This window comes from Schistocerca cancellata, chromosome 1 (assembly GCF_023864275.1).
Source record: "Schistocerca cancellata isolate TAMUIC-IGC-003103 chromosome 1, iqSchCanc2.1, whole genome shotgun sequence".
In the NCBI taxonomy this organism is placed as follows: Eukaryota; Metazoa; Arthropoda; class Insecta; order Orthoptera; family Acrididae; genus Schistocerca; species Schistocerca cancellata.
Genome location: NC_064626.1, coordinates 592857235 through 592871439, shown reverse-complemented (window position 1 = coordinate 592871439; position 14205 = coordinate 592857235). Strand labels below are relative to the sequence as shown.

The 14205-nt window shown below is 37.9% G+C and overlaps 1 protein-coding gene across 1 annotated transcript in view; it reads left to right on the top strand.

Moving 5' to 3' along the window:
• LOC126182047 (uncharacterized) overlaps positions 1-14205 on the top strand; it is a 40810-nt gene that overhangs the window by 15012 nt on the left and 11593 nt on the right. The window contains exon 2 of the mRNA XM_049924819.1: positions 5269-5429. Coding sequence (XP_049780776.1) covers positions 5269-5429 — 161 coding nt within the window. The remainder of the gene's footprint in view (positions 1-5268; positions 5430-14205) is intronic.

Here is a 14205-nt window from a genome sequence, read left to right as displayed (position 1 = left end):
TGTGAAGGTAGCGTGTTCCTCGGTGAAGTGATGAATGACATTCTGCTGAGACTGTGGGCAAATCTGCATCCATATCTGGAGATATAAATACAGACCAATTGCCGAGCAGCTTCCTGGTAGAACTGTATACAGAGATTATCGCAACAGTTCCTGTGAACAGTGGAAACTATCACATTAGTTGCATGGGAAACCATTCAGGATTTCAGGAAGAAGTGGGAGATGCCCAGCTAGTCTTGTAGTGTGAAAGTCTCGAGCCTGACCAGAGAGATATAGCCCAGACACATCGGTGCAGATGGTCTTGTGTGGATGTAACCTGCCAGACAGTTTGTCACTCTCAGCATGGGGTCAGGAGATATTGATTGACCATCAAAAATCTAACCCCACTGGAGGCAGCAATATAACAGGCTTCCATATATGGGCACCACCTAATAGTTACTTTTTTTAATGTATTTGTGTTCAGAAGGCCTGTTGGGAACATCTTTGTGTTTCGTACATCCAAGGACATCTTCCAGTTTTCGTACAGTCATTCCGCTTCCCAGGTTATTTTAGATTAGATTTGTCAGTGCTCTGTCAAGTCATTTTGAACAACAGAACAGTATTCCTCAAGGTCTTGTTTTAAACCTAACATTGTTTGCAATTGTTATTAATAGTATTATGCCCATAGAAAGTTCCCCAATTCAGTGTTCCTTGTTCATGGATGTATTTTCCATTTTTATCCCTTCTTATCACAGCATCCCCAGCTAGGTGGAGGAGTGTGTTGATAAAACAGGTTTTAAATTTTTGACTGTGTTCTTGTATATCACTCTCATGCTGTTTTTAATTTGCCAGTGTTGAAAATGAAGGACAGTGTTTTAAATTGTAGATAATCAGTGAGGAGGTCTCTGGACCTCATTTATTATGAAAAGCATACTTGACTGCCAGATCTGAGGGGTCTCCAAAGTCATGTCTGTTAGAACAATAAATATTTTAAAATGTATTTGCCTGTGGCCAGAGGACCAGACAAATTGGATCTGGTCCCCACACTCCACTAATGACACTAGCCTGAGGTTTACTTAAGATACCAGAGGGCTCGTAGGTAAAAATATGGTTCTTCATTCATTACAGTAACACCTTTTCCTTTATTGAACTCCAATTTAATACCTGTGTTGCCAGTGAGAAGTGCTATAAAGAGTTTCTCCTTTTTTCCAGCTTGTACCTGCATCATGTAGCAGTTTTAACATAAACTAGCTATGTACCAAAATGTTTGACAATTGATACTTGTCAAGTAGCAGAGAGCACATGTTGATTTGATATATAATTTGATTCTTTATGAGAGTCTCAAAACATTCTGTGTATGACTGATTGGTAGCAATTGTACAAGGCTGAAAAGTAATACCTCCAAATTTTTTGCTTGAAAACTCTTAGTTTTTTTAATAAAACACTTTTTTTTAACATTCTACATTTTTATTCTTCATGTGTACATATTTATTTCTCAATTCAGTCACCTTGGCAACAAACATGTTTCTCTCAACAAGAAACAAGTCTGTTGATACTGTCCCTATAGAATGTTTGACTTTATAATGGAACCACTTCACCTTTGCTTGCACTGCTTCATCACTATTAAATTGAAGTCCTCTAAGATGTTCTTTAAGTTTTGGAAACAGATGAAAATCTTGAAAATCACATGGGACCATGTTGTTGCTGTAAAGATGATGACGAACACTTCGAATTGCTGCAAATGTTGCAGCACTTCGTGTGTCATATGGCATTGTCATGTTGAAGGGATGGGTGCTCAGAGTGTGGACAAACTCTTCAAATTTGCAAAACTCAATTAAAGCACTTTCTCACAAACTAATATAGTTATGTTACACACCACCATGTTACATGCTACAATTTGGAGCCTTCTAGTGACAGAGAGTTGCAATTTGCTTCAGCAAAGCAGGAAAGTCAAGTGAATAATGTGCAAGGCATGTAATACCTCAACTGATATTGAGAACAGAAAAAATTGAAGGCATTACTTTTCAGCACAGTCTCGTAACTATTGGTGCCAATATATTGAAAACGTGTACTGACGACCTCATTACTTAATGCCAAAAATATAACACATCCATCTATGGATGGATAAGAAAAATTATGGAATTGTCTTCAGGTGTATCTGAAACTACTGAAATGAAGTTGTCTGTTGTGACTGTCAGTAAGGCATGTGGTGTGATATAGTTACTTATCTGTAAACTTGTTTATATATTCTTTGCTGATCATTGAGAGCACAGGAGCTGGTGCAAAAAACAGTACTGTGATTTATTTGGCTCTCCAGACGAGGAAATGGATAAGTGACACTGTCTGTCAGAGTGAAATTTGGAATCTGTTTTATCTCTCGTCAGTGCTAGTTCAAATGCTTGTGTGATTCAAAGTACATCTTCTAATAAAAGTTCATATAGTTTTAAGGCTTGCATGAACACATCGTCTTATTAAATAGTATTAATGTGATACTGTTTGCAAGTAAAAATGCATTTGAAGCTCAGTCCTTGATAATCTGAGCAGGATTCTGATGAAATTTTATCCAATATGCAATGATGTGAATCCTAATAGATGTAAATATAGAATATACACAGGGAGCTATAGATGAGATGGCATAAGGAGGTCCTTAACAGCTTGCAGCACTTTTGCCAGCTTTCGACTGTGGTTTACTAATGGTTGCAGGTAAAAACAGTAACCATCTACAGAGCCGTGACAACACTGAGGCATCGCCATAGTGATGTTTACAAAATCACATTATGTTATTGGTTTACATAGGTCTATGAACCTGCTGCACACAGCACACTACAACTTTCAGGGGTTATCTCATGCTGACTCAATTGCAGATTACATAATGGAAAAAAAACCTAAGGATAAGTTCAAGAAATGTTAATGGTCTCATGACTATGCAAGTTAGTTACCTGGAATATTTTGAAATGCTGCCAGAGGTGATGGATAGATGTATCCTACTCTTCTTTAACCTCATCAAGCAAGGCAAGTGCTGGTGCAGGACATGGGACAGTGCTCATGAATATGCTGGGACAGTGATACTTCTTGTTATTGCTGCTGCTGCTAAGTGGCTGCAGTTGTTGCAGACAATTTTCCTCCCGTTGTTTGTGGCACTTCACCTGAAGTGTGAGGTGCTGTTGTTTCAGTTCTATTTGCTGTTGTAAGCAGGTTTCATATTGTTCCCAGCACTTATCCAGCTGTTCAGAATGGCCTGTTCTATTGCTTTGTCTTGGACTGTTCCATTGCTTCATCTTTGACTGTTCTGATACACATTCACAGTGTAAGTTATTCAATTCCAGTATTATGCTTGTGGGGAGAGGTCATTATGGAATCACAATGAACAAAAATGTACTGTACAGTGTGGCTACTGCCGCAGTAAGCATGAGGGGTACTTTATGTGGTCCAGCAAAAATACTGCAGTTCACATAATTATGTGGAAGTCCAGTAATATAGCAGAGTTCCATATCAAGTGCATTACAAAGGCAGCTTTTTTACTTTTTACGAAAAACACGAAACAAATTGTTTGTTACAAATAATTTTATTCCTTCTCAAAATTTCATGTTTAAAATTTATGCACTTCTTCATCAATTCAAACCAATTTTGGAAACATTTTTCCCCACTCAGGTGTTGGTACCCCAAATTGCAATTTTGAGAAGATGCAAGAACTTCGTGAAGTAATGAAAATCATTGACCACATATTTTTGGTTCAATGGGAGAGAACAAAAAGAAGTCATGAGGTGATAAATAAGTTGAGTAGGAGTATTTGATGTATTTTCCTCCATCATGATGAAGAATGATGTGACATTTTTGGTTCCTTTTCCTGATTTCAATGATGACTTGTGGCAAATGAATCTTATACCGTTCAGTATTGCCTTTTATTTGGCCTTCTAAATTGCTGGTCGTAATGTGGCCATTGTAACCAAAGAAACAAGTGCTTTTGGTTTGTCATGAAGCATACAAGCAGTTTGTTGTTGGCTGGTTTTCAGCTCATATGAGTGTATACAAATTTCATCTTCTGTTCATACAATGTTTTACATCAATTTTTCATTTCCTCAGTGTGTTTTTTTTCCCAGCATTTCCTAACACCATTAGATATACTTTTTTTTATCTTCAGTCACATTGTGAGAATCCAGCAGGAACATGGTACACCGTAGGGAAACGGCACTTGGGTCATTCCAGTGACTGACAGATAAGTTTGAAAAAACCAACATTCCACATGGAGCTTCAACAAAGATTACCATCTGCAGTATTGTCCCCAGAACTGATTGTGGCCCCCTGCTTTTGAGTTGAGCAGAAGGAGTGAACCAGAGACTTTGAAAATTCTGTGATAAGGAAGGCTGTGTCATTGTGGCTGTATGCCATAAGGTAGAGAACTGCAAAGTTCATGTATGCACTACCCATCAGAAGCTACTACCCTGGTAGCTTACTGTGTGTGGTGCACACAGTGGTCTTTTAGATTAGGTGACTGTCTGTCTAGTCCAGATAACAATTGCTGTAGGGGACCTAGAAGTGTCAGTACGAGATCGAAAGAAAAACTCCTACAAGTGAGAGCATTAAAATCCTATTGCTTAACTGCTGAAGCATTCACAAAAGTGCCCAAGTTTGAAGTGCTTCTCAAAAGCTCTGGAGCTCATATAATATTAAGTACAGAAAGCTGGTTTTTGTGGCAATTGTTAACACACATCTGTTACTAAAAAAGGCTGTCAGTAAGTCCTGAAATGCAGTTAGGTTTTCATGATTTTTCTTTAGACTTGCTTTAGTTACTGAACATTTGGGTAGAATTACTTTTTAGACACCCTTGTCTTTTGCGAAAACAAATAATGAGAGATTATTACAAATAGTTCTCAGATTTTTGTTATATCTCATGTTCTGTAGATTTTGGGTACAAAGTGAAGTAATTTTCTTGTTCCTAAGTTCAACACTCAATTTATTAATTTAGTAACATTTGATACCTTGTCTTGATAGTAAATTAATGCCTGAATATTTGACATTATATCTCATTAGGATCAACTGTTACATCTACTGTCATTATCTGTGCTCATAAACTTTAGTGTTTTTCCCATTTGTATTTATGATATCAACTCATTAGATCCTTTTTTGTTTGTGGTGTATGTGTGTGTAATGTAAATTCTTAGATCAACATTTTATTTTCAGTGTTTTGGGTATTAAAATGATATCTCCCAATTTACTTTTGAGTGTGGTAACTGTAGTGTTTGTGTATCTTTCATTTAATCATATTTGTTTACTATCTTGATAACATTGCAGGAATGTTTTCTAATCCCAAATTAAGGAGCTTTGTCAACCGGAACTTGGTAGCCATTGTAATGATACCTAGTTTGATTGGTATCCATTGGGGATGGCTTAGGCTTCAATCTGTGGAGGAATTTGTTCCAAAGGAAGAGAGAAAAGATCTTCCGATCATAAGGGTGAGTGTGCATAGAAACCTTGAGGTGCAGCACCACGCTGTTCAGCTGATATTATGCTTTATGTGCAAATATTTAAAAATCTACAATATAATTTAGAATCTGTAGAAACATATCCCCTGACTTGGAAATATTTCTTAATACTTATGGCATAAATTCTATTGTTAATTTTCCTGCCAGAATGGCACATGAGAACAGTACACTTACATTAATAGACAACATTTTGGTGGGTTAAATGTTTATCCAGTAGTTAGGAGCCTGTCTGACTGTGGTGCATAACTAGGCATGCTAAATAACTTAACTGATTGCAATGAATTAATATGTAAAACAGTTAAAGTAACTATTGAAGAGACAAAGAAAACTTTAAAGCAGCTTAGTTTAGTTTAGTTATGTCATGTTCCGTAGATCATTTTCATGATTATTTTATCGATATGATGTGGAACAAGTCAGCTTACAAGATATATATACACACACATGAATAGTGCTAATATTAATATTACTGAAATTTTTAGTTCTACACATGCAATTACATTTAGCGGTAAGAATTTTTTTTACCAGTTCTGAAACAGAAACTCATCCGTGGAATACAAGGATTTGTCGAAAAGAAATGATTTTAAGCTGGATTTAAAACTTGGTCTGCTACCCGCCAGACACTTTATTTTGTTGGGCAAATGATCAAGGATTTTTGTTGCTGAATAATGTACTCCTTTTAGTGCAACTGACAGCTTCAATAACGGATAGGAAAGATCATTTTTCCCTCTAGTGTTGTACTGTTCTTCGCAAATTGAGATGGATTATTTATAACGAATTTAATGTACTCTGATGGTGCAGTTAAAATGCGTAACTCATTGAATAGATGCCTACATGACGTCCTTGGGTGATCACCACTAATTATTCTCACTGCTCTCTTTTGTGCAATCAATACTTTGTGTCTGAGTGGGGAGTTACCCCAGAAAACTATTCCGTAAGACATTATTGGGTGGAAATATGCAAAGTACGTTAAGAGGCTGATCTGTTTATTCCCAAGACTAGCGATTATTGCCGGCCGGGGTGGCTGAGCGGTTCTAGGGGCTACAGTCTGGAACCGCGCGATTGCTACAGTCACAGGTTCAAATCGTGCCTCGGGCATGGATGTTTGTGATGTCCTTAGGTTAGTTAGGTTTAAGTAGTTCTAAGTTCTAGGGGACTGATGACCTCAGAAGTTAAGTCCCATAGTGCTCAGAGCCATTTGAACCAACTAGTGATTATACGAAGAGCGAAAGAAGTTGAACTTAATTGTTTGATAAACTCAGTAATATGCTTCTTCCAGTTCAAGTTGTCATCAATGTGAACACCCAAAAATTTGGGGAAATCTACCCTGTTAACTGAGCGCTGTTCATATGCTACATCAATTGTTGGTATGACTCTGTTCGGTGTACAGAACTGGATATAGTGAGTTTTTTCAAAATTAAGGGTGAGTCCATTTTCTGAGAACCACTTAGTAATTCTTTGAAAGAAATCCTTAACAATATCTTCAGATGCTTTTTCTGGAACAAGATTTATTATAACACTCGTGTCATCTGCAAAAAGTACTAGTTCTGGTTGCTGAACGTTAAGTGAGAGGTCATTCACATGATTAAGGAACAGCAGAGGACCCAAAATTGCAACCTGTGGGACTCCCTTTGTGGCAACTCCCCATTCACTATAATTTACCGCCCTCCCAATGTTATTTGTGGTATTCAGCACAACTTTTTGCTTTCTGTTCGTTAAGTATGATTCAAACTAGCTGTGTGTATAGCCTTCAATTCCATAAAACCTGAGTTTTTCTAAGAGTGTGACATGGTCCACACAGTCAAATGCCTTGGAAAGATCACAAAAAATATCAACTGGTGATAATTTGTTATTTAGGGCTTGTACTATTTGATGGGTAAATGTGTAGATAGCATTCTCAGCCGAGTAATCCTTCTGGTATCTGAACTGTGACATGCTGAGTAAATTATTTTCGCTTAAATGTGAGACTACTCTTGAATACATAAGTTTTTCGAATATTTTGGAAATTGAAGTCAGCAATGAGATTGATCTATAATTATTTAAGTGACAGTTGTCCCCTTTCTTATGAAGAGGTTTGACAGTTGTGTATTTCAGTCTGTCTTGAAAATTTCCCTGTGCCAGTGAAGCATTACATACATAACTAAGGACTCCACTTAGTAAATTAGAACAACACTTCAAAATTCTGTTAGAGACTCCATCAACGCCACATGAGCTCTTGTTTCTCAGTGTGTTTATAATTCCCTTAATTTCACTGGGGGACGTTGGTGCTATTTCTAAAGTCCTGGGAATCGACATTTTTAATTTTTTCCCCCCTTCAACTGTTCAACTGAACCCTTTAACCCCATTTCTGCTGCTACATTCAGAAAGTGATTGTTAAAAATACCTGCAACTTGTGAATTATCACTATCATCATCATCATCATCATCATTTAGCTGTGTTGCTATGGTATGCTGTGCACTGTCAGGCTGCCACATCTCCCGTTTGACAATATTCCATACAGTTTTAATCTTATTATCCAAATTATTAATTTCTGTCAGAAGACATAAGCTTCTCGACTTCTTAATGACTTTCCTTTAAATATTATAGTATCTTTTGTAGTAAGCAAGTAACGTCGGATCCAGACTCATTCTGGTCTGTCCATATATTGCCCTCTTCCCCATACACGATACCTTAATTCCCTTTGTAATTCATGGCTTACTGGGCTTTGTAATGGCTTTTTTGGATAACGTTTCTGGAAAGCAACTCTCAAATATTAGGACAAATTTACGGTGGAATAAATTGAATTTGGCATCAGAATCATTTTCTGTGTATACTTTATCCCATTCTACCTCTTCTAGGCTGCTCTTAAAACTCTGTACCCTGTTCGCATCAATAAGCATCCCTGCCTTGTATGGACCTGCCTGAAGCCTGTAAGGTGCTGTATGTGTTATTTCCATTAACTGTGTATCATGATCAGATAGCCCATTAACAACTGGGTACACATTAATTGTTTCTGCTTGAGCACTGTCTATGAAGATGCTATCAATAAATGGCCTGCTATCGTGCTTCACACGAGTTGGAAAATTTACAACAGATACTAGATTGAAACAACCAAACAAAGATTCTAGCTCATTTTTCATATCCGTGTGTTTTAAGAAATCTACATTAAAATCACTAAAAACCACTAACTGCTTCTTTCTGTCTCACAGGTAGTTCCATAACACCTCTAGATTTTTCATGAATAGCTGAAAGTTACCTTGAGGAGATCTTAAAGAAAACTTACTAGAGGCATACACTGAAGTGACAAAAATCATGGGATACATCCTAATATCATGTCATACTCCCTTTTGTTCAGTGTAGTGCAGCAACTCGATGTGGCATGGACTCTACAAGCCATTGGAAATCCCCTACAGAAATACTGAACCATACTGTCTCTGTAACCGTTCATAATTGCAAGATCTTGTGCACAAACTGACACGTCATTTATTACCCATAAATATTCAATGGGGTTCGAGTCAGGCATTCTGGATGGTCAAATCATTCACTCAAATTTTCCCAAATGTTCTTCAAACCAATCATGAACAGTTGTGGTTTTGTTAACATGGCGCATTATTATCCATAAAAATGAAGTCCATGAATGGCTGCAAATGGTCCCCAAGTAACCGAACATAACCATTTCCAGTCAATGCTCATTCAGGTGGACCAGAGGACTCAATCTTTTCCATGTAAACATAGCCCACACCATTATGGAGCCACCACTCATCTGACAAGGCCACTGTTTTCCAGTCATCTAGGGTCCTACTGAAATGATCGTGAGCCCAGAAGAGGCACAGTAGGTGATGTCGTGATGTGCTGCTAGTAAAGGCATTCATGTCAGTTATCTGCTGCCATAGTCCATTAACGGCAAATTTTGCTGTGCTGGCCTAATGAAAATGCTCATCATACATCCCATCCCACATTGATTTCTGCCGTTATTTCACACAGTGTCTCATGTCAGTTAGCAGTGACAGGTCTACACAAACACTTCTGCTCTGGGCCATTAAACGAAGGCTGTTGGACACTGCAATATCTGTGGTGAGAGATAATGCCGGAAATTTGGTATGCTCAGCACACTTGACACTGGGGTCTGGAAGTATTGAATTCCCTAATGATTTCTGAAATGGAATGTTCTATGCATCTAGCTCCAACTACCCTTCCACATTCAAAGTCTGTTAATTCCTCGTTGTGTGGTCATAATCATGTCAGAAACCTTTTAACATTAATCACATTAATTAGTGCAAATGACAAATCCACCAATGCACTGCCCTTTTATGCCAAGTGTATGCGATACTGGCACCATCTGTATGTGTGTTCATTGCTGTCCCACGACTTTTGTCATCTCAGTGTATGTGTAATGGACATGTGTAAGTTGCAGATTTTGTCTATTTTGAGGTGGGTGTTTAGCAGTCATTAGTAACTATTTTCCCAAGAGAAAGCAACACACAAAAAATACGTGGGGTACAAAAACAATCAAATTATCATGCGCAAGAAAAAGAAAGTTGTGTGAAATGGGCAAGACAAACAGAAGTGGGACTAATTTAATATTACAATAATTACCATATTTTCTTAAATAAAGTTATTAAAAATAAAAAAAAACTATGTACAGTGCCTGAAATTAGTAATTGAGATGATGTTTGACTCTTCAGTCCAAAGACTGGTTTGGAGAAGCTTTCCATTCTAGTTTATTCTGTGCAAGAATCTTCACCTCTCCATAACTACTGCAGCCTAAATTCATTTGAACTTGCTCACTACATCCACTCTTGGTCTTTCTCTACAATTTGTACCCTCCACACTTTTTTCATTACCAAATTGACGGATATGTCCTATCAACCAGTTCCTTCTTCTAAACAAGTTACGTCACTAATTTCTTTCTTTCCCAATTCTGTTCAGTATCACCAAATTTGTTATTTGATCCATGCGTATAATCGTCTATAGCACCAAATGTCAAATGCTTCTATTCTATTATTTGCTTATTGTCAATTTTTCACATTGAAAGAAGCTACATACCAGACAAACACTTTCATAGAAATCTTCCTAACATTTAACTCTAGATTTGATGTTAACAGTTTTTTTTTCCAGAAATACTTTTCTTACCCTTGCCAGTCTATATTTCATGTGCTCCTACTTTGGTCATCATCAGTTATTTTACTGTCTAAATATCAAAACTCATGAATTAATTTCAGTGTCTCGTGTCCTAATTGAATATCCTTGATATTGCTGGACATTTAACTTGACTACATTCCATTATCCTTGTTTTGCTTTTGTTGATGTTCATCTTATACCCTTGTTTCAAGATACTGTCTATTGTGTTCAGCTGCTCTTTCAAGTCTTTTGCTGTCTCTGACAGAAATACAATGCCATCAGCACACCACAAAGATTTTATTTCCTCTCTCTGGGTTTTTCTTCCTTTTCCAAGCTTTTCTTTGTTTCCTTTACTGCTGTCTCAATGTGCAAACTGAATAACATCAATATTAGGCTACAACCTTGTCTTGTGCACTTCTCAGCTGCGATTTCCCTTTCATGCCCCTTGAATCTTATACAACTGCCATCTGGCTTCTGTATGAGCTGTAAATAACCTTTAGCTTCTGTATTTTATCCCTGCTGCCTTAAGAATTTCAAAGAGTTTCCTGTTGATATTGTCAAAAGCTTCCTCTGAAGCTACAAAAGCTATAAGTGTAGGTTTGCCTTTCCTTGACCGATCTGAGATAAGTTGTCGGGTCAGTATTTCTTCAGAATCCAATCTGATCTTCCCCGAGGACAGCTTCTACCAGTTTTTCCATTCTTCTGTAAATGATTTGTGTTTGTATTTTGCTATTGTGACTTCTTAAACTGAAAGTTTGATAAAATTAACATCTGTCTGAAGTCTAATGGGTTTGCACCTGTTTTATACATCTTACATATCATGTGGAATAGTTTTGTCATGGCTGCCTCTCCCAAGGATCTAAATAATTCTGCAGGAATGTCATCTTCTCTTGGTACTTGTTTCCACTGAGGTGTTTTGTTGCTTTGTGAAATTATTTGCACAGTATCATATCAGCCATCAAACATTCATCCTCTTCACCTTTTACATTAGAAATGAAGAAATTCCTCTAGCTGTATTTAAGATGTCGATTTTATTTTGGCAACTAGTTTCAACGTTGTAACAACCTCATCTTCAGGCTCATACACTCGTTGACGTCAACTGCGTGCAGCTGATATTAGAAGTCATTGGTTAGGTACAGACGTGGTTAGTAACTAAACACCTTCCACACACAGCATGTCCGAATCTCACCAATGACTTCTAGTATCAGCCGCACGCAGTTGACATCAACAAATGTATGGGCCTGAAGATGTCATTGTTACAACGTTGACACTAGTTGGCAAAATAAAATTGACACTTTAAATACAGCTGGAGGAATTTCTTCGTTTTTAATATAAATTTATACCAGCTGACGTCCCACTGCCCTCCATTTCAACTACCTTTTGTTCCCATAATATAGCCCTCAAATTTGTTTCCCTTATGTAGATCCTCTCCACATCCCTTCCACCTTTCGCTTCTGCTTCTTTATTTAGTGTTGGCTTGCTGTCTTGGCTTGCTGTCTGAGCTTTTGATATTCATACAGCTGCTCTTCCTTCCTCTGAAGATCTCTTTAATTTTCCTAAGGCTGACACCTACCTTTCCCCTAGATATGCATACTTTTACAGCCTTGCATCTGTCATCTAGACATTACTACTTAGCTATTTTGTATCTCATGTCAGTCTCGTTTTTTAGAGATCTATATTCCATTTCATCTACATAATTTGCTGCATTTTCATATTTTCTCATATATTAAATTTTGGGGTAACACTTCCCATTCTGAAAGGATATTTTTGGCTCACAAATGGGCGGTTCGGGCAATAAGTGGTGTTAAGTTCATGAGCCTCTTGTCGAACCCTGTTCACAAGTCTAGGTATTTTGACATTGAACTCTCAATATATGTATTCCTTACTGTCATTTATTGTTAACAATATTAGCTTATTCCCAAGAATAAGCAGCTTGCACTCAGTTAATACCTGCCAGAGATCAAACCTGTATTTGGATCGAACTTCCTTTACTCTTGTGCAGAAAAGTGTGCAGTATACTGCTGCAGCCATTTTCAATAAGCTACCACTCGAATTCAAAAATCTTAGCAGTAATCCATGCACTTCCAAGTCAAAACTGAAGAGTTTCCTCATGGATCACTCCTTCTATTCTGTTGAGGATTTCCTTGAAAAATTAAGCTGATTCTTGTTGTATTGTTGATTGCGTTTACTTAAACTTATGGATTGACTTTTTTCGGGTTCATAAACATTTTATTTTTATCTGTAATTACTTTTATCCCCCCATGAACCATGGACCTTGCCGCTGGTGGGGAGGCTTGCGTGCCTCAGCGATACAGATGGCCGTACCGTAGGTGCAACCACAATGGAGGGGTATCTGTTGAGAGGTCAGACAAACATGTGGTTCCTGAAGAGGGGCAGCAGCCTTTTCAGTAGTTGCAGGGGCAACAGTCTGGATGATTGACTGATCTGGCCTTGTAACATTAACCAAAACGGCCTTGCTGTGCTGGTACTGCGAACGGCTGAAAGCAAGGGGAAACTACAGCCGTAATTTTTCCCGAGGACATGCAGCTCTACTGTATGATTAAATGATGATGGCGTCCCCTTGGGTAAAATATTCCGGAGGTAAAATAGTCCCCCATTCGGATCTCCGGGCGGGGACTACTCAGGAGGACGTCGTTATCAGGAGAAAGAAAACTGGCGTTCTACGGATCGGAGTGTGGAATGTCAGATCCCTTAATCGGGCAGGTAGGTTAGAAAATTTAAAAAGGGAAATGGATAGGTTAAAGTTAGATATAGTGGGAATTAGTGAAGTTCGGTGGCAGGAGGAACAAGACTTTTGGTCAGGTGATTACAGGGTTATAAATACAAAATCAAATAGGGGTAATGCAGGAGTAGGTTTAATAATGAATAAAAAAATAGGAGTGCGGGTTAGCTACTACAAACAGCATAGTGAACGCATTATTGTGGCCAAGATAGACACAAAGCCCATGCCTACTACAGTAGTACAAGTTTATATGCCAACTACCTCTGCAGATGATGAAGAAATAGATGAAATGTATGACGAGATAAAAGAAATTATTCAGGTAGTGAAAGGAGACGAAAATTTAATAGTCATGGGTGACTGGAATTCGTCAGTAGGAAAAGGGAGAGAAGGAAACATAGTAGGTGAATATGGATTGGGGGGAAGGAATGAAAGAGGAAGCCGCCTTGTAGAATTTTGCACAGAGCATAACTTAATCATAGCCAACACTTGGTTCAAGAATCATAAAAGAAGGTTGTATACCTGGAAGAATCCTGGAGATACTAAAAGGTATCAGATAGATTATATAATGGTAAGACAGATTTAGGAACCAGGTTTTAAATTGTAAGACATTTCCTAGGGCAGATGTGGATTCTGACCACAATCTATTGGTTATGAACTGCAGGGTGAAACTGAAGAAACTGCAAAAAGGTGGGAATTTAAGGAGATGGGACCTGGATAAACTGAAAGAACCAGAGGTTGTACAGAGTTTCAGGGAGAGCATAAGGGAACAATTGACAGGAATGGGGGAAAGAAATACAGTAGAAGAAGAATGGGTAGCTCTGAGGGATGAAGTAGTGAAGGCAGCAGAGGATCAAGTAGGTAAAAAGACGAGGGCTAATAGAAATCCATGGGTAACAGAAGAAATAT